General features: G+C 35.7%; 1 protein-coding gene across 1 annotated transcript; it reads right to left on the bottom strand.

Moving 5' to 3' along the window:
• Window positions 1-14,062: 14,062 nt before the first annotated feature.
• Window positions 14,063-15,680, bottom strand: LOC110102551 (pentatricopeptide repeat-containing protein At1g55890, mitochondrial). Its single transcript, XM_028697443.1, has one exon. The coding sequence runs from the start codon at window positions 15,637-15,639 to the stop codon at window positions 14,335-14,337; it is 1,305 nt and encodes a 434-aa protein (XP_028553276.1). The 5' UTR covers window positions 15,640-15,680; the 3' UTR covers window positions 14,063-14,334.
• Window positions 15,681-26,050: the final 10,370 nt, after the last annotated feature.

The raw sequence follows: 26,050 nt of genomic DNA, 5'->3' as shown, positions 1-26,050 counted from the left end.
TTCAATTCGTAGCAGAATCTAATCTTAAAAGCCAAAACTTTTCCTGTAATTTGAGAGAAAAACATACTGGCAAAATTTTGGACGCTTTCAATTGCGATCAAGGTCTAGCCCTCTTACGCACGCACCAGTTCTCCTTCATGGGAGAAAACCTATCCAGCAAGAGTTCAATATCAGTGGCAATGATCATAGAGCATTTATTTAGCATTTCAGTGATCTAATAATTTCAAAATTAAGCGATGTTGGGCTCATTGGATAGAGCCGCTCGATTCAACTATAAGCATGTTATATTTGTATATATACTTCTAAATCGCATAGCCAGCTCGATCCAGTCAGAGGCCTCAACTGCGTCCGCTGGGGTGAGGTACAAAACGATGTCGCCAAGGTGGCTTTCGATCACGCAATCGTCATGCCTAATGATCCTATCTGGATTCAACCCCGGTGCGCTGCTCAAGTCGCTCGTTCTCCTCAGAACATGAAGGCAAAACCCTTACTCTACTGAAGATGCTTCAAATGAGTTACAACTAATAAATAATCCAGACTGCAGGATACAGGCATCGTCGTCTGATCAAAATGGTTATAGTCCCTTGAATGCAGTTGAGAAGTCAATTGAAGATGGTTATAACTGGAGAAAATATGGATAGAAACATGTCAAATGAAGTGAATTTCCTCGGAGTTATTACTTATTACAAATGTACACATCCAAATTGCTAAATGAAAAAGCAACTGAAACGTTCTCATGATGGACATATCACAGAGATCATCCGGCATGACCATTGTAAGCCTCGAGCTAGCCACTGATCAGCAGTTGAGGGTGTTTCCACTGGTCAAGAAGAAGAAAAAGAAGATGGGCTTTCTTCTTTGACAATTTGTTTAAGAGAAGTTTTCAATAGCACATTGCCATGTGTCTCGTGTCAATCCCAATTGCAACTCTGAGCCTTCTCCCATACCAGTAAGTGATGATGAGGTTGAATTTGGAGGTGGGCAGTCTGGTCATGGTGGCAATGAGGCTGCTAATGATGATGATCCAAAATCAAAGCGCAGGAAGATGGAAGTTGCAACTATTAATGCTAATTCAATTGCGAAAAATAATCGCGAACCTCGAGTTGTTCAAACTATGAGTGAAGTTGATATCTTGGATGATGGGTATTGCTGGCACAAATAGTGCCAAAAAATAGTGAAAGAGAATCCTAATCCAAGTAGCTAACATAAATGCACCAATGTCGGATGCTCCATAAGGAAACATGTTAAAAGAGCCCCCAATGATTCAAATACAGTAATAACCACATATGAAGGCAAACACAATCATGACGTACCTGCAGCAAAAACTATCAGTAATAGCAACTGTGAATTGTCCTCGCCATTGATAACAGACGGCAATATTCAGAGGACTTAGATCCCACATCAATATTCCCAATAAACCTTCATCTTGGTGTAGGGGTTGGTTCCAATCATAACAGTTTAACTCTAACCATTCTCAAATTCTTCAAAAAGAGATTTTTTCTGTTACGTCTATATCCTTTCCTTCAAATCCTCCGACTCTCGCCCTAACTCTCACAAACTATATAAGGCAAGTTCCAAAAAGATTTTTTTTTTAAATTTTGTGTTAGAAAATTATCTAACACTTCATATTATTATAAATTATATGTCCCTAGCTCTCACAAACTCTAAAAAAATAAAATTTGTTAGAAAATTGTTGAAGAAAATAGTAAGAAAATTATCCAAAAAAAAAACCTTAATGATTTTTAAATTTTAATATATTTAGACCTCTAATCTTTCGCAGTCTTTTTTTTTTTTTGGGTTAAAATATTAAAAAAACATATGAGAGAAAATTTGGGGAGTTAATGAGAGAAATAAGGAAATTTTAATATATTTAGACCTCTGATCTTTCGCATTCTTTTTTTCATCTTTTTTTTATATGTCTTATAAGTAATTTTTGTTCGCATTAGGTCGATAAGATAGAGCAAGAAAAAAAAAATCAACTGCTAAAAAAACCTGACCCGTAATTTGGAGAACTTAACGAGATTCGTCCGCTTAATAAATTCTTATAAGGACAAGTATTATTGCGTTTTACTCTTATAGGGGCTTGTTAGGTTGAAGGGAAAAAAATCCTTTTTGGAACTTGTCTTATATAGTTTGCGAGAGCTACGGGTGAGAGATGAAGGATTTGAAGGAAAAGATATAGACGTTAGAGAAATATCTCTTTTTAAAGAATTTGCGAATGGTTAGAGTTATAATGGGCCCAACTACACATATCAACTTCAACATTCATTTTTTTATTTCAACAGATATAATACATATATTTATTTCAAAAGTAATGTATTTCGCTCTAAAATGTTTATGGTGTTTTTTTACCTTCATGGTTATAAGTATTTATCAATCAACAGACTCGATATTATATTATTTATGGTTGATTAGGTGTGCCTTAATTGAGCTGGAAATTCTAGCAAAACTATAGAGTTAGGGTGAGGTCGGAGGATTTGAAGGAAAGGATATAGACGTAACAGAAAAATCTCTTTTTAAAGATAAAGAAGTTAGATTGGCTACATGGTTCTTCTGAGTTTGAATCTGATTCCGATTTTTTGGATTGCGGCTTGGCGTCTCCGGAATTCTGTGGTGGTTCTGATCCTGGTAACGAGTTTACTTTGATACGAGATAGGCCTGTTTGCTCGGTTGAACTACACTAAAGGAGGCTAGTATAGCCCTAGGCCCATCACTAGATCTAGGATTGTCCCAAAGTTAACTGTAACTTGTAATTAAACCATGGTTTTAGGCCAAAACTAGCTAGGATACAATTCATGTACCAAGATCCCCTCCACTTTCTTCGATAGGTGAACTTGATCTATTAGAATCATGGGTAATTTTTGTTAACTATAATTCATGTCTCAAAGTTAACTGTAACTGTAATTAAACCATGGTTTTAGGCCAAAACTGCGTGATCGTCTTACGTTATCTTAAAATTTTTGTAATTTTTATTTTAATAATGCATTTGTCATTTTTACCCTTACTTATGGGTCTAATCTTATATAAGCCCTACGGGCATGGTCGTCTTATTTTAGTTTCTTTATTTATGAGGCCTATATATAAAGGCCTTTGTTAGTGTAATTGTATGATGGAGTTTTAATAAAAAATTTTGTTCTGTAATTTTGTTCCTTGGGAGGACTTAGGTGAGATCCTTATGGGAGGGAATCGTAGTTTCCACCAGCCACAAGATGGGACAGGGCTCATGGCTTAAAGTCCCTTGGTGAAGGACAATACTAGTCACATTTCCTAGATTTGTTGACTGCATCTGATGATTCCAAATCTAGAAAATTAATTTTTTGATGGCCGAGACCAGATAGGAGGTTATCCGGAACTAACAAATTGTTACCGATTTTCTGGATCTTTATGAGCACTTTCATAACCTACAGACGAGCTTCCTAATCTTTAATTTGATCCGCCATTGATACAGAGATTTTGGTGAAGATAAGCATGACTCTTAATCACAATATTATTTAACAGTTAAGCTAAGATGGAATTTCCTATAATTTTCACATTTTGCAGTGAGTTTTAGCTACCACCTTGTCAGTATCGTCTGAACCTTATAAATATATTATGCCAAAATACTTCTTTGCTTAACAAAACCAGAGCAATTTTAGTTTAATAATGAACAATCAATATTGGGTTTTCCTACTACTCTAGTGGAGGTATGGATGTAATTCAATGCAACTTTAGGTATATCTATACTACTATTAAAGTGCCGCTTGTGCTTCTCCCCATAGTCATCCTGGCCATTAAAAATTTTAATCTTTATATCCGTCGTTGAATTTCTCAAAGCTTTATCCTAAGCTGCTTGCAAATCAAAATCCGTCGCCTTTTCTCTTTCAAGGCATTCCTCCTCATTTCTCTTCGCATCCCTACACTCTTCATTCTTATCAAAAAACATCCCTACACGAAATGACGCTTTCATATATCCTCTCTCGACGCCGAAGCATTCATCCCTACACTCTTCATTCTCTTCGCTTCCTGCCTGCTCACCGAACTCACCAAACATCAGCTTTCAAAAGGTAAACTTCTTAATGCCTCTTTTTAATTTCTTCACGCCTCTTTTTTATTTCTTAAAATAGTTTTTTGTCGAATTTTTGTTTGCTCTTACTTCGCTTTCGTTCGGGTTTCGCTCGCCGAAGCCTGCTGTATCTCGCACTTCTCCCTCTCATCGAACGCAGCTATACACAACTTGGTGGAAGCCCCACGAGTTCACCTATTTTTTAATTCTTAGGGTTTCAATTCGACAATTTCAACTGTCTTCTTTCTCCCATTTCCACCTACATCTATTTTACATACTTGGTCATTGCCTTTTGATTTTGGGTTCGGCAATCACCACCAAATCTCCCATCGGCTCCGATAATAGCCGAAGTATATACCAAAGAAATTTGCGGTATGCTTGCCAGAGAAGGGAACGGCAAATTCAATTTTGTGACGATGAATATCATATATTTCTTATACGAGAGGTAAGCATAAAAATTATTAAACGTGGAAGAAAAACTAAGTACCAGAGGTAAATGGAATGTTTTGTGCGAGAATAGAAAGATATTTGAGAAAAAAATTTTATGTCTCGGTTAAAAAATTTAGTTTTTTTCAGTGAATGAGGAATCTTTTATATTATGAAAATTTGTTTATATGCATTTTAGCAAATAGGCAAGTACAGAGGTGATAAACGGAAACTAAAATAGATTGAGGTTTTGTTTTGGACAGATTCTCATAAAATTTTCTATGGTTGTTTGAGTTTTTTTAATTACAGATACGCATCTACACATACATTAAAAAAAAATTGCATACTTCACGTGCACACGAATGTGTGATTACTTGTAATTTTTTTTTTATAAACTCCTAAATCCAAATATGATTTCGATTTTAAATCCACCTCCTCAAAATGCAAAACTCAATAAATATATCGGTTGGAAATATGGGTTATTTTGCTTGTATGAGTCCAGCAAATGTTCAATCAGTCATGGTTTGTTTTTCTTTTTTTGTCTTTCCTATAAGACTTTCATATAGGCATGAACTAAGCTTATCTACATTTTTCCTCAGGTATTATATGTCTCGCTCTGTTATAAACTTTTTTTTTATCGTCTTTCATTGTTCTTTTAAATGTCTTGGTGTGTAAACAAATTTATTTCCAAAACACTTAGGTGTTTGCCGATGTATTATTCAGTATTTTTCTCAATACGCATTAATATTTGGACTTTGATTTGCTGTAACTTTTCATTTTATGTTTCTCTTCTTATTTTTTCATATGGACTACTCAATGTTTGTTACTGAATTTAGTTCTCCTTAAACAATTTTGATATTCCATTTCTTGTACTTCAAATTTTGTCTCTATTCAATACAAGAATTTTATAAAATTATACACTTTGATAATTGAGATTATATTTTCTTTCTATGTAATTTTTTTTAAAATTTGAATGTGCGATTTTTTGATTTATTCCTATTTCTCGTTTCACATTTTTTGCCTAATATACTATTTTGCAGGATCCGCTATTCATCGAATCCAACCCACGATTTGGACCTACTCATTGTTCCCTGCTGTTTTTTGATAATCCTCTTGCCCTACATATCATTCAAGGTAAGTTAACTATTATAAATAATTTGTCATTTACTAAATCATATAATTGCTCATTATTGATTTATGTAAAGTCTTTGCAAAAATTCTTATTTAATTATTTTTACTTACATTCTAAGATGTCTCACATTCTTATTTATATTGATTGTGTAAAGTTATTAAACTCTAAAAAATTATTTAATTTGATTTTTTAATTTTATAATTACCGAGCATCTAACTTTCTCTAACACAATTTTGTTCATGAGTTGAGAGCAATTGTTGTTTCTCATAATAATTTTTAATAACTAAAATCTCTATATGATTCAACCAATATTTCTTGAGAGTCCGATAACATGAATAACTTTAACCCATTATTCATTCATGACAATCATTATAAAGTAACTATCGCAAACTTTTTATCCTCATATCCATATGAGTCCATTGAAGCTCCCCAAATTCAAATCATTTTCTCTTTTCTATTGACTCCGTTAGCATTATTTTTTTTAAATATTCTTTTTTTTTATTGGAAAATGTCTAAATTTTTAAATTTATTTTGACCTATCCTTGCAAATTCATTTTGTTTGTCTCCACTTTAATTCTAACATCCATAGCGAGAAAACCTTCTGATTCTTTTTCAATCTTTATTTCTATTTTACTGGATTTAAAAGCTATCTAAACATCTTTCAACAACATAATTTTAACTTTATCTTGATTCTTTTTGCATTTATTTATTTGGCAACCGCATGTAGCACCTCGTGTCTTCTTGTGTAAACAAATTTATTTCCAAAACACATGTCTTGCAATGTCAACAAATTTACTTCCAACAATTGACCTATGCTTAAAATTGCTCAGTATTGATTTATGTAAGCAACTATCTGAATTATTTTTGCACGAGATCTATGGATGGATTCGTAAATTTATTATTATTATTTTTTCAACTCTTCCTATAGCTGATTCTCTGTCGTCAATTCCCTCTCTTCAGCAGATTTCTTGTTTAGGCTTTTATTAAAATGACTAGTTTGAGTTGGACCGAAGATCTATGATCATATTATCTTATTTTGTTACCTCTTAACTGTTGATGCTTCTGTTACTTAATTCTTTTTATTTACTTGACAAAGTTAAAAAGAGAAGGAAGATCCAACAAAATTTTTTCCAGCTCTTTTGGTATGTAATTTTTTTCTTTTCTTTTCTTTTATTTGTATAGATATCGTACGGCAGTCTTGAAACAATGATTAGGAGTTGCCTTTCGCTGAACTTGATCTCCTTCTAACAAACATCTTCAATTTTCTTTTCTTCTTTTTTAAGTCTGATAGCTATTAATTATCTTTTATGAGATACCTATTGTATCCTTTTTAATTGATTTTCATGTAGTTTAATGATCTTCTATGCCACTATTGTGATGCCCCAGATATCAATAGTGAAAGGATTCGTCTGACATTCTGATCGAACTCCATTTCAGTTGCCTTGCTCGGACCTGAAAATTTTCAACCACATATAATGAGCTTACAAGGAACAGTAAGGGAACGAGGTCTCACAACCATTTACTGGATTAAACGTGAAATATATTAATCACTCTCCCAACAATTTTTCTCATTGCAAAATTTTTTAGAAAGCAGCACAGAAGCTGTAGTTAAATATTTAAATGTTTGGCATGCAATGTGTGAAAAAAAGCTTCGGAGCAAAATTGCAACATATTTATGCATAACATTTAGGACTAATATATTATAAGCACTTGATTTTATAGGTCGAGGAGGTGAAAGATGGCAAATTCGTCAAGGGGCCGTGATGTGAGATCAAATGGTTCCATCAATGCAGGTGCTGGCGAAGCTTAGTAAATCATTGGTTGCATGCAAGATTTTCTTCTTTATAAAGCCTTGGATGCCTGCTCAGTCCAGAGTGTTCTTTCTTACTTTTTGTTTTAAAATTTTGAGATGAAAAACTCGCAGGTTAACCATAGTCGGTTTTAAGTTGTCAGGATAAAACCTTGTAATGAGTTCTTATGACTCTATAGGATTAGTTAGATGTCATCTTATGTCCTTCCTTTTATGACTGATTGTAGCATTCAACCTGTAGAGCAGCACATTCTTTTATTATTATTATTTTATCCTTAAACTTTCTAGCTTGAGTAATCATTATGTTCAGTTAATTAAGATTTTAAGATTGAAATTATGTTCTGATGCTGGCATGATTTAGATGTAGGATGATTTATTTTCAACATTGTTGTATTGATTTCTTTATGTAGTAAACTTTGTTGTTCTTGTATGAGTTGTGTGAAGCAGAATCACGCAGCTGATATTTTAGGTGGTAAAAAAAAACTATGGGTCAGGATATCCAATTTTGCTTTAAGATGGTGGAATATGAGTTTTATCATATATTCCATTTATTTTAAAGCAAATATGATAATTAGAATTTTATCAAATTTTGGTATATGCTTCAAAATATATTATTCAAATAACATAGTTTGATTTGATTTGTTTTTTGAAGTTTCTTAAAACTCGAAATTTACTAAAATTGATTAAGTAGAACTGCTATGAACAAAATCAAATGCAATCTAATCAAACTGAGCTTTATTTTTCATTTAATTTATTTTACAGTTTTTAGGAACTTTCGTTAGTAATAAATGCTTCGCTTTTTTGTTTGCACGTGTTTGATAAGAATTAGTGCAGCCATTAGTGCCGAGCTTTAGTAACACTATAAAGTTTTGATAGTCTTGGCTTGGATTTGACAATTTATGACTCAAATAGTTTAGAAATTTTTGTACCATATTTTATATATAGAGGCTATTTGATTTGAAGTAAAAGGAGTGTAAAATATTTTAAATGTAAAGATTTTAAAAATATTCATATTTGATTTGAAGTAAAATAAATGTAATGTATAATTTTGATGTATTTAAAATTCATCCTCTAGACAAAATCAAAACAATTTGGTCTGTTTGGATCATTTTCACATGTTTACGTATTTAACAATGCAGGATCCAAGATTTAGGCAAGAGCATTCAAGCACATATGAGCCAGTTAAATGCAATATTGATTGCAAATGTGATAAGAAGAAAATGCATTGTACTTATGTGAGGCATTATACTGAAATTAGCTCCAGCAGTGGGCTGTTTGCTCAACAAGTCATATCATTTGGTAATTAAATTGAACGTTTGCCACAACGAGCCATTTATTTAATGTGAAAATTTTGAATCTTGTGATTTGGTCAATCAACATGCTCATGGCATTATTGGTCTAGGTCATGGCTAGTTAAGTATGGTTGATCAACTTGTTAAAAAGGGTGCAATTAGTGACTCATTTTCGTTATGTTATGGTGAAATTAATATTAGGGTTGGTTCAATGGTTCTTGGTCTAATTTATCTACATTCCGGCATGGTATTTTCCCAAACATATCCTGCTCGTATGTACGTTCAAAAAAGTTGTTTTAAGGAGAAAATAAAATACATACTTACTTTACATATATAATTGATACGTCTCCCACATTTACTCTAGATAATCTTTGATATATATATAATTTTATTTCAATTTATGTTTATTCAAGCATAAGAGAAGTATAAATCATCTTTATTTATACAAATTTTATATTTAATTATGATATAGAATTTTACATCTTTGATATAACACATCATAAAAAAATTTCTGATTTTATTACATATTTCTTTATTTTTAAAATTTTATTCACGTGCACCGTATGCACGTGTATTTACGCTAGTACACTATAAATGTGAGAAAGCTGGGCAGTTTCTTACCTCCATGGTTGAATAGTTTAGCATTACCCTTTGTAGTTTAACGGGTCATTTTAAATCACCCTTATACATTTTAGACTAGAAGTTTCTAATCATCCAGGTTATCAATGAAATACATCAACCCACAGCATTTCCATAAGACAAAAATATTTTTGGCATAATATGTTTATAAGGTTCAGGCAATACTAACAATGTGGTAGCTAAAACTCATTGCAAAATATGAAAATTCTAGGAAATTCCATCTTTTAGCTTAACTGTTAAAGAATATTGTGAACCTGAGTCATGCTTATCTTCGCCCAATTCTCTATATCAATGGCGGATCAAATTAAAGATTAGGAAGCCCGTCTGTAGGTTATGAAAGTGCTCATAAAGATCCAGAAAATGGGTAACAATTTGTTAGTTCCGGATAACCTCCTATCTGCTCTCGGCCATCAAAAAATTAATTTTCAAGATTAGTTCAGCATCTATCTTGGAGCACCTAACAAGCTACAACTTGACAATGAGTTTAGTGATACCATAATCATCAGGAACACCTAAAGAAATGTTGCCAGGATTCCTTACACAGTGCTGATTCCATTAAAAAAAAATATTAAGAAAGTGTACTGAAGGCAATACTAAAAAAAAAAAGAGAGAATTGTTTGTACTTGAAAGCGCAAGTTGTAAAAGGGCCAATATCAAACTGCAAAGGTTTTAGAAAATCAATTTCGAACTGGAAAAGAACACTTGCGATGTCATTTGAATGGAGGAAGTTCGACGTTTGTGGCTTAATGGAAGGCTGGAGTAGCAACCAGTTGAACGTCAGTAGCAACCAGTTGAAGGAGAGCATAACAATGCATTGCTCAAGCTGGAAGATTTCTCAGCTGATTAGTTAAAATTCATCTAGCTGTGTATAAGTGATAGTTCCAATTCAAGCATCCTAGAAGATTTGTCATTTGTATAACAAAAAATGGACAACTTATTGATGATTCATGATGACCTTTATGATAGAAATGTTGCAGCAAATAATCAACATTTTGATGCATTTCTGAAAGAAGAGGGCCTAATAGTACCGATGAAATGCTGTGATAAATATGCAAATAGGAATAGTGGTGATACGTCATCGAAAATTGTTTTGATCAGAACGAATCTCGAGGCATATTCAAGTTGGAAACTTTCAAATTTAAATTTGGGATAATTTGAATTCCAATTTCAGCAAACTTATAATCAAACTGAACATCTCAAAGAAACGAACCTAAAGACACCAAAATCAGTCCAACCCAAGCCCAAATGAGTCCAAATCGGGGGCCCATACCACATTTGGAATGGAAAAATCAATATGACAAAATGATATCTAAATATGGCATGCTTATATTCAAATCAAGCGGCTCGGCAAGACGAATCCAACGAGCATAAAATCGCTGAATTTTGACATCGTTAAGGCACTTAAACAGTTGAAAAACTCTCTATAATCGAGGGAATCAATATGAGTCATCCGATGGAGCACTCCGAACCTGCCTCGAATCTTCTCTATATTAACGGGGTGTGAGACTCATGCAAATCTATAAATAGAATCCTACTGTCAACATAAGGAGGGGGAGGGAGCTAGAGATTGGAGAGAGCTATGAAACGTCAAGAGCTCCAGCACCACCGCCTGGCCGCCGACCATCGTCGGACTTTCGCCCGACTGCTGTTGGAACACTTACCAGATGCCGACCTCCGCCGGACTTCCACCCGGCAGCCGACCGCCGCCGGACTTCAACCCGACCGCCGATTTTCACTGCATCATCGCTCGGCCGCCGACCGCCATCGGACTTCAGCTCGACTTCTGTTGGACCACAGCCCGGCTGCCGAACACCGCCAGACTTCCACCCGACCGTCGGACTTTAGCCCGATTGCCGTCAGACCACCGTCCGAATGCCGACTACTGCATGACTTCCACCATGCCACCGACCGCCGTCGGACTTCTGTCAGACTGCCGACTGATAAATGCCCAATGCCGGACCACCGCCCGAAGCCGAAGTTCTATCGGACCACCACTTGACGCCGGAGTTCCGCCGAACCACCTCCTGACGCCAGAGTTCCGCCATACCACTGACTGATGCCGAAGTTTTGCCAAACCACCACCGGACCACCGACTGAGGCCCGAACTTTCTCCAGACCACCAATAGAAGTCGGAGTTCCGCCAGACCACCGAATAATGCCCGGACTTCCGTCGAACCATCTCCTTACAACAACAGTCTTTCTGACCCATGTTTCTTGCCGACTATGGTCCTTCCGACCTCCTTCATCTACATTGATCCTTCCAATCTCCGTCGCCGACTATGGTCCTTTCGATCTCCCTTGCTAGATAATTGTCTTTCCAGCCTCTGTCGCCTACGACAGTCCTTCCGACCCCCATCACAAGACAACGGTTTTTCTAACCCCTATCTCCCGCCACCTACTATGGTTAATTCAAAATTTAAAAAAAAAATTAAAAATGATTAATTTAAAATTCAATCTACCTCGGGAAAATAAGAACCTTAAGCTTGTGAGGGCGGGGTTTGCACCTATTTTCCTGAGCAAGAACATTTCTAAATGATAGATGGATCATGAATGAGCAATAAGACAAGCTAGTAGCCCCATATTGTATAAAGAAATTGTACCTTGAGTGCTCTTACGCTTCGCTTGGAGTGGCTTTCTTACTACTTCTTAAAGCAATTTTTTTATTACTTGATGCATAAGAACTAGTTTCCTCTTGCGTGTGCAGATGAACTAGTGATTTTCTCTATTATATGTCCACCAATAAATGGTGTATGCAGAAGATCTAGAACCGTGTTGAAGGAAGCAATTAGAGATTTTTTTTTTTTCCGGACAAAGGTATAGAAGGGGAAAAGGAATAATAATAATAATAATAATAATAAATTTGACTAGCATAGAGATAAAAAAGATAAGAAAGGATAGAAATAACACATTAGTTTTACTCTGAGTGAAATTGACAAAAAGGATTCATATAACCAAGCATACGTAGCGGAATAAAAATTTGATTTTATTGTTTTTGTTGTTGTTCGAGTGAAATGACACATTAGAGAAAAAAATGTTTCTAAAAGTAAAATTAATTTTTAATTATTGAAATCTTTGAACTCTTTTTTTTAGAAGAAAACTTTTTTTTTTTGTTATAATAAAAATATGTTTCAAAAAGGAAATTCACGTTGCTTTGAATCATTCTGGGTATTTTGCACACACCTCTATGAAGTAATTGGCAAGTTGGAAGCCTTCACATGACATTCTTGATCCTTATTCAAAGCATGCTCATTTGGATTTTGGATTCAGTAAACCTTATGCTCTTTTTACTTTTAATTGAACCTATTTTACTGTTATTTCAATTTATTGAGTAAGCCCTAGTGCAACTACAATAAGCAAACAATTAGTAGATAAATCTCCATTATTTTGTGTCAGCCCATATTCCTAGTTGAGAAGAGCAAAGGAAAATTTGCTTTATGTATATGTCATGCGCGCATTAATCTAGGTTAATGCTATCATTAGGGTTGCAACTTAGTTCAGTCTTGAACAATTTGGCTTAAAGCGAGAATCTACCCTATTAATCGATAATTGGTTTTCATAAGCTGTCCCCAAAAAGAAACATCTTTTGTACTTTAGCCCACAATGAATTAAACCAAGTGCCGATAGTACAAGATGGTCGGAATCTTAGAGTTATGATTTCACCTTCAGAAAGAGAGATGATGATGGAAGAGAAGAGAAGGATGAAATGTGAAGAGGGGAGCAAACTTAAACTAATTTTAAGCCTAACTAATCAATTTTAAGCAAACTTAACTATTACTCAATGCTTGCTTAAGCCTCCAATCATCTAAAGTTATCTTTTATCGAAATGTGTTGTGCCAGAACTGTGCAACTACACCCCAAACAAAGCACTACAAAAATCATTGTGATTGCAATCCTTTTACTCAACACTTATTCTGTGATCAACCAAACAACTACCCCCAATGAGGAATATGCATAAAAGTTATCCCCATCAAGTTCTTTAAGAAGCCAATTGTAAATTTCATCTATTTAAGAAACATTTTGATAAAGAAAAACTGAAGAAAAGAGAGTACAGAAATGTTGTGTCTTAATTCTTATGATTCAACCATGATCTCGGTACAATGACTGCTGATGTGCTCAACTGTGACACTCCAATAAAAAAAAAACTACTATAAGATCAAGGGAGATATAATATGAATTATCTTTTCTCTAAGCACTATCTTCTACAACTAGCATTCTTCAACCTTCGGACTCTAGTAGCTCCACTTCAGTTACCAGTCTAGGTTCATTAAGACAAATCACTTAACGAATTTGAATTTGTTCTATCTTCTACTTTTCTTTTTTTATTTCTTTTTAGATTTACTTCTTCTTTTTTTCTTCTTTCTTTTGGATTTTTATTTCATTTCAATTTTCTTTCGATTCACTTTCATCATTTTGGAAGCCCCATAGGTTTGTTGATTCTGTAAAATCGGACCCATTTTCTCATCAAGCGAGAGGTACGAAAGCAATCAGATTTCCTTTTCGATCAAAAGTACTATGCGAAAATCTTCAATATATTATAAAATCAATGTCAGGTGATTAGCAGGTCATGTAGCCCATTTCTAGTACTTTATTTCACTTGTTTGGGATGCACAAATCTATTAGCAAAATGAATATAGCTAAACTAGTAGAGAACCAAAAATTGGTGGCATGGTCAAAGTATGTGCTTTAACATTTTTATAGACTTAGGCTAAATCTTTAGCTAGTTTATAAGGAACCGAAGAATAAATCTTCTAGATAATGCATATTAACATACCCAAACAAGCTTCATAAACATGGACACATTAGCTTCTTAAATGAAAACCATATCATTTGTAAGGTAATGGAATAATAACAATAATATTTGTAAAGATAAACCAAATGCATAAACTATTTATCGATAATTTTCATCTTGGAAAAAATAGGATCTTCTACCTCAAATGAAAAAGGTCGAGCTACCAAGAGAATTTTCATTCCAGACTCTTGAAAATGGTGCAGGCTATAACGGAAGCTCAGCTTCGAGCTTTGACCAGGAAGCCACAGCAGAGCCTTTCACAACCTTCCTCATGTTATCAACAAGATCCTTGGCCGCAGTAACCTTAGAATCCTTCACCAATTGATTAATGAGAGCTTTCAAGCTTTCAAATGGAGGGACATACTTTCTAATTAAGCATTCCCTGCATATCTCCTCTGCTGAAGCAAAGTCTTCAGTATCCACCAAGCCACGAATAAGCACAACATAGGTATCAGCATTGGGTAAGAACCCTTTCTCCCCTTTGGCTATTTTCATAGATTTCATCCTCTTAAACACCCTGGTCGCAGAATACAAATTTCCTTCTTTGCAAAACCCATCAATTATTGTATTAAAGGTTGAAAGATATGGCCGGATTCCTTTTGAAATCATCACCTCAAGCAGCTCCTCAGCCTTGAAGCTCTCCAACCTCTTACAAAAATTCAATATCCTCAAATTGTATGTGACTACATTAGGAGCAATACCCTTGCAGTTAATCTCCTTCAAAGCGTCGTCAAATCCAACTTTATCTCCTTTATTCAAATAACCACTTAAGATCGCATTGTAAGAAATGACATCAGGTTCCAATCCCTTCTTCGGCATTTCATCGAGCACCTTGCGGGCGTCATCCATTTCACCAGCCACACACAAGGAACTAAGCAAAATATTATGCGCAGCGACGCCAGGTACGATGCCAGACTCACCGGGAACGCGTTCGAAGAGATCGCGAACACGGTCACAGTGCCGATGCTTGAGGAAGGCGGTGAGAAGAGCGCAGAAAGACTTCTCCGTGCGTTCTGTGCCGGGGATCTGCTCAAAGGTTCGAAAAACGTGATCGAGCATCGAAGCGTTAGAATAAAGTGACATTATGCGGATGAAAAAGCCCTCGGATTTGGGTGCGGCAGGATCGGCTTTCTGAGATTCGAGGAGACGCTCGACAAGATCGACGCGGCGATAACGGTAAAGTCTGTTGATGGATATGTCGTAGAGAGGGCGATGAGAATAGAAGCGTGGGAGGTGAGTGGAGGACTGGAAAAGGTCGAAGATCTTCTCTGGGTTGGATTCAGTAAGTAGAGCGGATTTAAGGCGGGCAAGGGCTTTGGAGGGAGAAGGCAAGTTGTGGAGTACAGAAGGAGGAGGAGGAATGTCGAGCGCGGCGGCAGTTGAGAGGCGGCGGCGAAGGAAGAAATTGTAGCTGCTGCGCATGGCTATTGCTTTCGATAGTAGTACAGGACAGGAGCCCTGCGAAGGAAAATGTTGGCGGCTGAAGAGTGAGCAGAGTGCGTGTGGCATCTCCTAGTTTACATTTTCCACCCACATAGGTTTAAGCTGTTTGGTTGGGACCCTCCCCCTCCCATCTCCGGTTCAAATTTCCTTTTATTATTATCTGGTCTCTTTAGTTGTGCAAAGTAAGTGTGGGCTCGATATTGATGGGTGGGCTCGTTAGATTCCGCTGAGAGATTAGTTACGCCGTCAAACACTTCCTTTAGAGTGGCAGTATATAAATACCCTGTTCCAAAAAAAAATTTACATTCTCTTAAAATTTTTTTAAATGATTTCCAATTTTCAAAAAATTAATCATTCTAATTTACAACTATCTCTTAATCACGTATTTAATTTATATTTTAAAATAAATTAAATATTTATTGCAAGCTTATCTTTATAAAGAGCTTATCATAATGTGAAAATATTTTATTTATTATTTGGCTCATTTAAAAATATTTTTTTTCTTAATAGAGTAGAACAAAGAGGTGTGGGTAAATAGAAGTGCAGTTGAACAAAAGGTATGTGTCATCTTATGTATTTTGATGGTGGTATAATGAGGCCTAGTAGTGATCATCTTCATAGAGCCCCAAATTACTAGTTGTCGTCCAATACTAGGGCATCCTTTACCTATAATTTGGTTTTGGCTCCTCAACTATCCTTCAAACTCCTTAGATCTCAACCAAAACTTGTGAGTAAATCTATCTGCAATCTCTTAGCCTTCCAAAGACTCTTCTGCCCCAAAAGAAATCATTAGCCCAAATTAGATACATTGGCTTAATCTTTCTGCAACCTCCACTAAACAACCCTGAACCTGTTGGATCCCATCTAAAGATTTAGATCACATTCCCTAAACTTACCCTAAGGGCATCTCAAACCGAAAATCTCATTTTTCACTCCAAAATGCAGTGAAACCAAAAAGTGTCGTGATTCATCTCCAATCGAACGTCATTTTGCCCCCTAACCATCGCTCTCTTCTTTCGCGTCTTTCTTCCGCAAGTTTGGTAGAGACCAAAAAATGGTGCAGATGAACAGTGCCACGCCAATATTGACATCGCACTATTCATTCGCGATCAAATGGCCGAGGAAAAGGCGTTCGGTTGCAACGTTTGAGGGCCTCCATTCGGTTGTGTTTCAAACGGTTGAAGATGGTATAAAACTTCTATTCATATTAGATACATTGACTACATCTTTGTGAAACCTCTACTAAACAACCCTAAACTTGTTGGATCCCATCTAAAAGTCTCATATCACATTCCCTAAACTTCTCCGAGAACTTCTATTCATATCCACGCCTTAAATTTTCCTCCTTGAGACAGTCCTAAAGGTAAAACTCTATGGGGGTATTAGTATTTAAGTGCAAGTTAATGTAGGCTCTTGTTTGACCATCTTTCTTTGAAGAGTGAGTACGTGTAGCATCTCCTAGTTTACATTATCTACCCACATAGGCTTAGGATGTTTGGTTGGGACCCAATCTCGGGTTCAAATTCCCTTTATTATTATCTCGTCTTTTTAGTGGTGCAAAGTAAGTGTGGGCTCGATATCGGTGGGTGGGCTCGTTAGATTCCGCTGAGAGATTAGTAACGCCGTCAAGCACTCCCTTTAGAGTGGCAGCATGTAGATACCCGTTCCAAAACAAAATAGTGTACATTCTCTTAAATTTTTTTTAAATGATTTCCAATTTTTAAAAAATTAATCATTCTAATTTACGACTATCTCTTAATCTCGTATTTAATTTGTATTTTAAAATTAGTTAAATGTTTATTTTAAACTTATTTTTATAAAGAGCTGATCATAATCTGAAAATATTTTATTTATTATTTGGCTCATTTAAAAATATTTTTTTCTTAATAGAGTAGAACAAAGAGGTGTGGGTAAATAGAAGTGCAGTTGAACAAAAGGTATGTGTCATCTTATGTATTTTGATGGTGGTATAATGGGCGAATTATTGCATCCAGTCACCTGACATCCGGACAACCAATCCAGATGTGTCACATCACCCAAATACATTGGGGCCCGATGTATTTTGGTGATGTGTCGCGTCTGGATTGGTGTCCGGACGAATCCGGACTCCAGACGCAATAATTTGCCTGTATAATGAGGTCGGGTTGTGATCATCTTCATATAGCCCCAAATTACTAGTTGTCGTCCAATACTAGGGCATCCTTTACCTAATTTGGCTTTCGCTCCTAAACTATCTTTCAAACTCCTTAGATCTCAACCAAAACTTGTGAGTAAATCTATCTGCAATCTCTTAGCCTTCCAAAGACTCTTCTGCCCCAAACGAAATCATCAGAACCACCTTCCAACAATTTTTTTTTTTTTTTTTTTTTTTTTTTTTTTGCATTGCAAAAATTAGCCCAAATTAGATACATTGACTTAATCTTTCTGCAACCTCCACTAAACAACCCTGAACCTGTTGGATCCTATCTAAAGATTTAGATCACATTCCCTAAACTTCCCCTAAGGGCATCTCCAACCGAAAATCTCATTTTTCACTCCAAAATACAGTGAAACCAAAAAGTGCCGTGATTCACTCCAATCGAATGCCATTTTGCTCCCTAACTGTCGCTCTCTTCTTTCGCGTCTTTCTTCCGCAAGATCGGTAGAGACCAAAAAATGGTGCAGATGAACAGTGTAACGCCAATATTAGCGTCGCACTGTTCATTAGCGATCAAATGGCGAAGGAAAAGACGTTTGGTTGCGACATTTGAGGGCCTCCATTCGGTTGTTTGCCGAACGGTTGAAATGGTCTAAAACTTCTATTCATATTAGATACATTGACTACATCTTTGTGAAACCTCTACTAAACAACCCTAAACTTGTTGGATCCCATCTAAAAGTCTCATATCACATTGCCTAAACTTCTCCGAGAACTTCTATTCATATCCATGCCTTAAATTTCCCTCCTTGAGACAGTCCTAAAGGTAAAACTCTATGGGGGTATTTAAGTGCAAGTTTAGGTAGGCTCTTGGTTGACCATCTTTCTTTGGCCTACGCCGCATATAAAAATTTCCCAATCATCTAAGGTGTTCCCCGCACTCTTGAACACCCACCATAATGATTGAAAGCATTAGAACCATACCTCAAAGGCTAGATCAAAAAAGAGTTTCATACAAAAATTTCATGTAAATAGATAAGATACATGATTTGGTAAGAATAGCAAATCTTATGAAACCTCACATAAAAACTCATTAAAACTTTGGAATTATTACTATAGAAAATATATTTTGATATATTGAATGTCATGGAGCCCTAAGGAATATAACTCCTCAAGTTAATCATCTCTTATAAATCTTCAATAATACTTTCGATTAAGAAATTATGCTTGTGTTATGATTTTAGCCTAGGTATGCTAAGAGAATCAGCCATAATGATTGTAAAAAGATAATGAATGGGCTTAAGAAAGGCTAGATGGTATCGGCAAGGATAGACACAATTTAATTAAAAAAATATAAATGTAATTAGTTAGAATTTCTGAGAATTTTGTCATCTTAATTATCAAACTCTATATCTACTTAGTCAAGAATGTATTTAAACATTAATAATCATGAATTTTATCTTTCAAAAAAATCTCATAAATCCAAAAATAAATAAATTAAAAGGAGACATACAATTTTTCAACAAAGGTGCTACATAATAGATTTAGAAGGAAAATGAAACCTTTATTTTAACATTGTAAAGAAACTCCTCTAAAGAAATATAACAAAGATAAATTGACTAAATAAGTTAAATAGCTCAATTGGCCTCACAATCTTGCCTAAATTAAGATTATCATCGCTAAACATCTTAAGCATTGCCAAGCAAACATGAAAATCATGATGTTAACTAAATTAAGTATACTCCAAGAGAAATGATGAAGCAATATATATGTCCTTAATATAAGGCTTTTAATTGTACCCAAGATAGTTTAGCCATTGTCATGATCTATGAATTAGCTAGATTTTTATTGATTATGACTTGCATTTGTTAAAAGGCGTATATAGATCAATATGTACACTACTTTTTCACATAAAGAATAATTGAGAAAGTTTAATTTAAAATATATATTCTTGAGAGAGACAATGCATTAACATTAAGAAAAGCTTTTTCTAAAATTGATTTTCGAGTCGATAAAAATTTAATAAGAATATAAAAAGATATTTTACATAAGATCATAATCATAACATAATTCTAGAAAATTAAGGATCATCAAAAAAAGAGAAAGCAAGCGTAAATAAATATATAGATAAATAGTATGCAAATTATAAGAGAAATATCGGGAATACCTACACTCTATAAGCACATCTAGTTAAAAATTTTATAACCGTTTACGTCACCTCCTGCATTCCCTGTGTGAATCCGGCACTTGATCAAACTCCATTGCCCACGCTATTAAAATGAGAGCTCGGAGGTCTCGCTGGTTTTTCTTCTTCCTCCGTCTCTACCTCCAAACTCCAGATCCACGCGCCATCCAGCTTTCGACCTGCATATACCCGGCTTCCTCACATGCCAATCCCAACATCTAATAGAGCTGAATTTCTCACCCGTTCGGGCCAGTCCATCGATTCAAACCCTGTCGACGCCCCACACACAGCTGCAGAGATCTCGTTGAACCCATTTTGGGCTCCTTTCCAGCCAGCCGACTTCACATAACTAATCTACCGCTTCTATAATCAGACTCCACCTCACAGGTGTTCCTACTTCTCTCTGCACCTATCCCACACCTGGCTAATTTTTCGCAACAACAAACTTCCTCCGTTCCTTCAAAACCCTAACAGCAAACCTGACCCAACCTCACATTCCTCCGACTCCCTGCTTCATGAAGGCCACAGACCGTCCATCACTCTCCAGGCAGCTAACCTCATGTTGGTCTTTGATTGGACCCTCTAGCCATTCAATCCTGTCATCCTCGAGTAGCTAAACCCATGCCAACCTCCCCCAGCTACTAACCAACCAAACTCCAAATTATAGTTCTCTCTGTCGTGATATCCTTCTCCTCACCCTAGCCATATTTCACCACCTTACTAATCATCTACATCATCTACAACTCTCCAAATCAACTTCACCATACCTGCCATCTGATCCAATCTCTTAGCTGCAGCCAAAATCACATCCAGCTCGACCAAGACAGGTAAAATCTCTCTGTGATTTCCTTAACCATATCCTACCATAAACTAACAACATTTAAAATCTCACCTAGTATAGTACCTAGTATCTCAAGAAGTTGATGTGCTAAAAAAGGTTAGCTCCAAAAAAAAACCACCCAAATTGCTTTTATCATATGGAACCATCTCGCCATAACTTATTGTTTTGAATCTCGATCAAACTCCACGACCCACGCTATTAAAATGAGAGCTCGGTGCTCTCGTTGTTTTTCTTCTTCCACCATCTCTACCTCCGAACTCCAGATCTACGCGCCATCCAACTTTCAACCTGCATATACCCGGCTTCCTCACATGCCAATGAAAACATCTAATAGATCAGTCAAATTTCTCATCCGTTCGGGTCAGTCCATCGATTCGAACCCTTTCAATGCCCTTACTCACAGCTGCAGAGATCCCGCCAAACCCATTTTGGCCTCATTTCCAGCTAACCAACTTCACATAACTGATCTACCGCTTCTAGAATTGGACTCCACCTCATAGTCGTTCATGGTACTCTCTGCACCTATCCCACACCTGGCTAAATTTTCCGCAACAACAAACTTCCTCCTTTCCTTCAAAACCCTAGCAGCAAACCTGACCCAACCTCACATTTCTCCGACTCCATGCTTCACGAATGCCACAGACCATCCGTCACTCTCCAGGTACTTGACCTCACGCAAGCCGACATGGTCTTTTATTGGACCCTCGAGTTGCTAAACCCATGCCAACCTCCCCCTGCTGCTAACCAACCAAACTCCAAATTATAATTCTCTATCGTGATATCCTTCTCTTCACCCTAACCATATTTCACCACCTTACTAATCATCTACATCATCTGCAGCTCTCCAAATCAACTTCACCATACTTGTCATCTGATCCAATCTCTTAGCTGCAGCTCAACCAAGACAGGTAAAATCTCTCTGTGATTCTGTTACCCTTCGTAAAAAATGAGAAAAGAAAAAAGAAATTAAAAAAAGGGAAAAGAAAAAAGATAGTAAAAAAAGGAAAAAAATAATATACAAAAAATAGAAGAGTTTCAAAATAAAAAAGGAGCCATTTCTTTATGTGCCCCGATCATCATCGACGTTGCCCACTTTTCCCCCAGCAAAGGTATAATCTCTCAAACTCAAAATCTCATATTCAATGCTTGCAGTGCATCTGAAAATCACCTATACACGCTTTTCTCTAGTGTGGTGAGAGGGAATCTATTGCAGAGTTTGAGTCGAGGCGGGTAGGCCATATGTGTGCTTTTTGCTATCATGGTGAGAACAATTTAAGTACCCATGAGCTTGCCTCAGTGTCGGCGGGGAAAGGACTGTGTAAATCTTTCAAACAGGTGCCCCTGAAGAGCCATACATGCCTTCTCTCTAGCGTGGTGGGACCAAAGATTATGGCCATGGTGCCCCCCCAACACCTAATAACACATTTTTTTCTTAACATGACTAGAAGGCTCAGCTCCCAAGGAACATAACTTGTAACCACATGGAACCCTACATTAAATAAAAGATGCACAATCATATTAAAGAAATACAAACACTAAAAGAATTGGATCATTCAAATGAACAAAAATGTACGAACAAAGACTTGTGGTGGATTAGGAATAATTCCTACATCTCATTTGCAAGTAATAATCAATATGAATTTATAATTTGATTGCAAATGATGTTGCAAAACTTTTAATTTATATATGAACAACATAAAACTTGCAATGCACACATTAGTCTGCTTGTGAGAAACAACATCAAACGATCTTGTAATGCAAAAGTTCCCTTTGACCGATATTAACTAATTTGCAAACACTTGCAGTAGTTCCCATGAACACTGAAATACATGTAAGCAAATGCAGTAATTCATCGATCATCGTGTATAAGGAAATTGATGACGAATGCAGCAAATTGTCAATCAACAGGCAAGGTGGAATCGACAATGAATGAAACTCACCTGATGATCAGCGATAATTTGTAGATAAACACACATAATGCTTGCATAAATACAACAACCCATTTGTAGGAATGATATTTGCAATTATTACATAAATAGAAGACAATAATGAATGCAACTGTATGTTCATTAATAGAGTTTGGGAGATATGCAACAAGTATAATCACCATCCAGTAGTCAAAAGTAACATGCAAATGGACACATTGATCTACTTATTAGTAGTAATAACAAATATGCTGCAAGAATGACAAGTTCCCTGTGAACATAAATACATGTGCAACATCATATAGCTTGCAAAATGAATGCATTAATCTGCTGGTAAACGACGACAATAGATAAGCTGTGAATGTAATAATCTCCATATCTTCAACATCATCTGGCTTGTTCAAAATAAGTCGATTGGCAAATGAATACACCAATCCACTTGTAAACGATGACAATTGATGAGTTATGAGTGTAACCGTTTCAATGGATTGCATATACATGTAGAAGTCTCCCATGATCACAAAGTTAGTATGCAAGTAAATGTAGCAACTTGCCAATCAATGTATGTAAGGAGAATCAGTGATGAATGCAATTCACTGGCAATCAATGTTAACTTGCAGAGGAACATATCTACTTGTCTGCATGCAATGAAGCTTCTTACAATCATACTCAATGTGACAAGCGATAGATACTACTACACCCTCACAGTCAATGTCAATCAACCATTTAGTGAATATACAGAAGCTCCTACGAGCCATTGTAGGGGGACTCCTCATTTATACATTAGTCCACCTATGAGTGATGGCTAGAACCATGCAACCAACATAACAAAATTCCATGCAAAACACTGATGAAGATGGAAGATCCCCATAGGCGCAACAATAATAATTAGTAACAGACAATGGATGTTATGACATCCTTGCAAACAATCACTATTCAACATTAAGCAAATACACTGACCTCCTCCAAAGTAAAGGTAAATGACATACGACAAAGGGAAGTTCCTATGAACCACTACAAGAGACTCGTTATTGCACGATAGTAACCTGCATAAAGTAGTAAATAACTCATGAACTATAATGCTAGGTAACCAGATTTGCAATATGGATATAAGTAGACAGAATGTGTCTACAACTTTCAAAATGAAGTCATGTGCACTTGCTAACGTGGATTATTTATATAACTTACTATAATTAATGCTATAAAAAAATCTCATGCATCAAAATACGCACCGGCACATTGCATTAACATGCAAAATGCATCATGAACATAGGTCAATATATATTATGCAAGTGGTACGTACAACATAGGCCTACTATGACTACATTTAGCTAATATTGAATAAACATATTGCAAGTGTCCTCACCTAACATACAAATATACGAGATGCATATACATTATCACGTGCAAAATATAAATGACAAAATATTTAAAGATGCTTTTCAAATTCTCACAAAAATTCAAAACTCAATGATGTTAATATTTTAAATTGAAATAAATCATCAAAATACTTAAAACAGAAATGCCCATCCAACTTTCACAATAATTTATCGAGCTGGACAAATATGAAAAATTACTTCAGCTCATAAGGAGCAAATGTCTAGTCGAGAATATCACTAAAATTCATTCTCAATTCATCTATTACCAGTAAGGATGTGGCACGCGTCTTTTAATTGGTGGTTTCACAGCCAAATGACACAACATGTAAATGTTATGACCGGGACCATCTGAACTGGTGGTATTGCTGCCAAATGATACTGCTAAATTACGGTTATGGTTAGAGTGTGCATGTTCAATAATTGATTCAAATCCTTTAGATATGAATCAATAAAATATAATTGATATGGCACAATGCCCTCTATTTATGAAGGTGGATTCAAATTTGTCCCCTTAAATAAATATTCACCCCATATCTACAAGGTACCCTTGGACGAAACAACTTATGACTGCCAACAATGATCCTTCTGTCAGGTTGGGTCGACTACCTACTATGACTAACTAGACTAGGGACCATGATGACCCCTGATGATGGAAGCATGGGATATTGATCGTGTCTATCATCACTCCCTCCACTATTTGCTTTAAGTGCATGGTGGTAAATTTTATTTTTAAATATAAATTTTTTAAATACCAAATTATGCTGCTAATATACACCATTTACCTTGTATCTGTTTGACTACTATCCTTAATTGGAAGTTCTCTCTCTCTACTAAGAGGGATAATTAATTATAGGGGCTTGTGCCTATAGGAAACCTGAACTCAGATCTTAAAGTCCTCGCAAAACGAGGGCAAAATTTTCGGGTAATGTCTTATTTAAAACCAATTTGCCTTCTGAAAATTTATCTTGGAACTTATTTGTTAAAACTCTCCTCGATGATCTGAAAAAAAAAAAAAAAGAGTCAACAAAGATGCCAGGGCACGAATTTTTGAAGTCCACAAGCTTAAAAAAATTTTGCTTATGATTTTTTCCTTAAGAAATTTGAACATGTTAAAGAGGTAGACATATTTGATTTTTAAATGGAAATAGATATAAAATTGAATCCTAGCAAAGTGCTTTAAATATTTTAACTTTTTGAAATGAATGGTCTCACATATTATATAGATAGCTTAATTTCTTATGATTATGTAGGATTTAAAGTTGTCATTATAATTACTTGACTTGATTTAGGTTTCGTTTGAGATGACATTTTTATTATTACTAAAAGCAATTTTTTAATATAAAAATTAATTTTTACTAAAATACTGCTTTAAGAAACAATAATAAAGTTGTCATAGACGAAGCCTTATTTAAATCATACTTAAATCCCTATACTACCACCAAATAGCCCCATAAAGTTAAACCCTAAAACATTAGAATTGGTGTTATTGAACCAGTTACCGTCGTAACAATTAATATGTTGATGAGGTTGAGCAATGGTTATATTCTTATTATACCACAACAAATTATTACACAAAACCAAAATGCACCATCTCCTCATCTTGACAAATCAATGCTAGAGGTTTTATCAAGTCAAACCTATTCATGAACCGACAAGGTTCAACATGATATATAGCTTATGAGCCAAATTTTATAGCTATTGAGCAAAGTTTGGCCAGCCTTCTTTGTAAAAATGAGAAATACCGCTCTGTGAAGACTAATACCATGCAAATACCGAGTTGTACCGAGTTTTTTTACAACTCGGTACAACTCGGTATTTGCTCGGTATTGTTTGCTCAGTATTGATTATTGACGAGCAAAATCGATCATTATCTAACAATACGGAACAATCTTAGGTCCTGATCGGGTTGTCGGAATTCACGGTAAATAATGAAAACGAGAGGCTCAATTCCGGCGGCCGAACTTACAGTTGCGTAGGTTGACCGGACCAAATAAAAGTTCCTCAAATTCG

The sequence above is a fragment of the Dendrobium catenatum genome, unplaced genomic scaffold (assembly GCF_001605985.2).
Source record: "Dendrobium catenatum unplaced genomic scaffold, ASM160598v2 fragScaff_scaffold_932, whole genome shotgun sequence".
In the NCBI taxonomy this organism is placed as follows: Eukaryota; Viridiplantae; Streptophyta; class Magnoliopsida; order Asparagales; family Orchidaceae; genus Dendrobium; species Dendrobium catenatum.
The sequence above is the reverse complement of the archived record's forward strand: the minus strand, read 5'-3'. Positions and strand labels throughout refer to the sequence as shown.

Bases quoted from the DNA above. Each gene is read 5' to 3' on its own strand.
- LOC110102551 (XM_028697443.1), bottom strand. From the start codon at position 15,639: ATGCCACACGCACTCTGCTCACTCTTCAGCCGCCAACATTTTCCTTCG.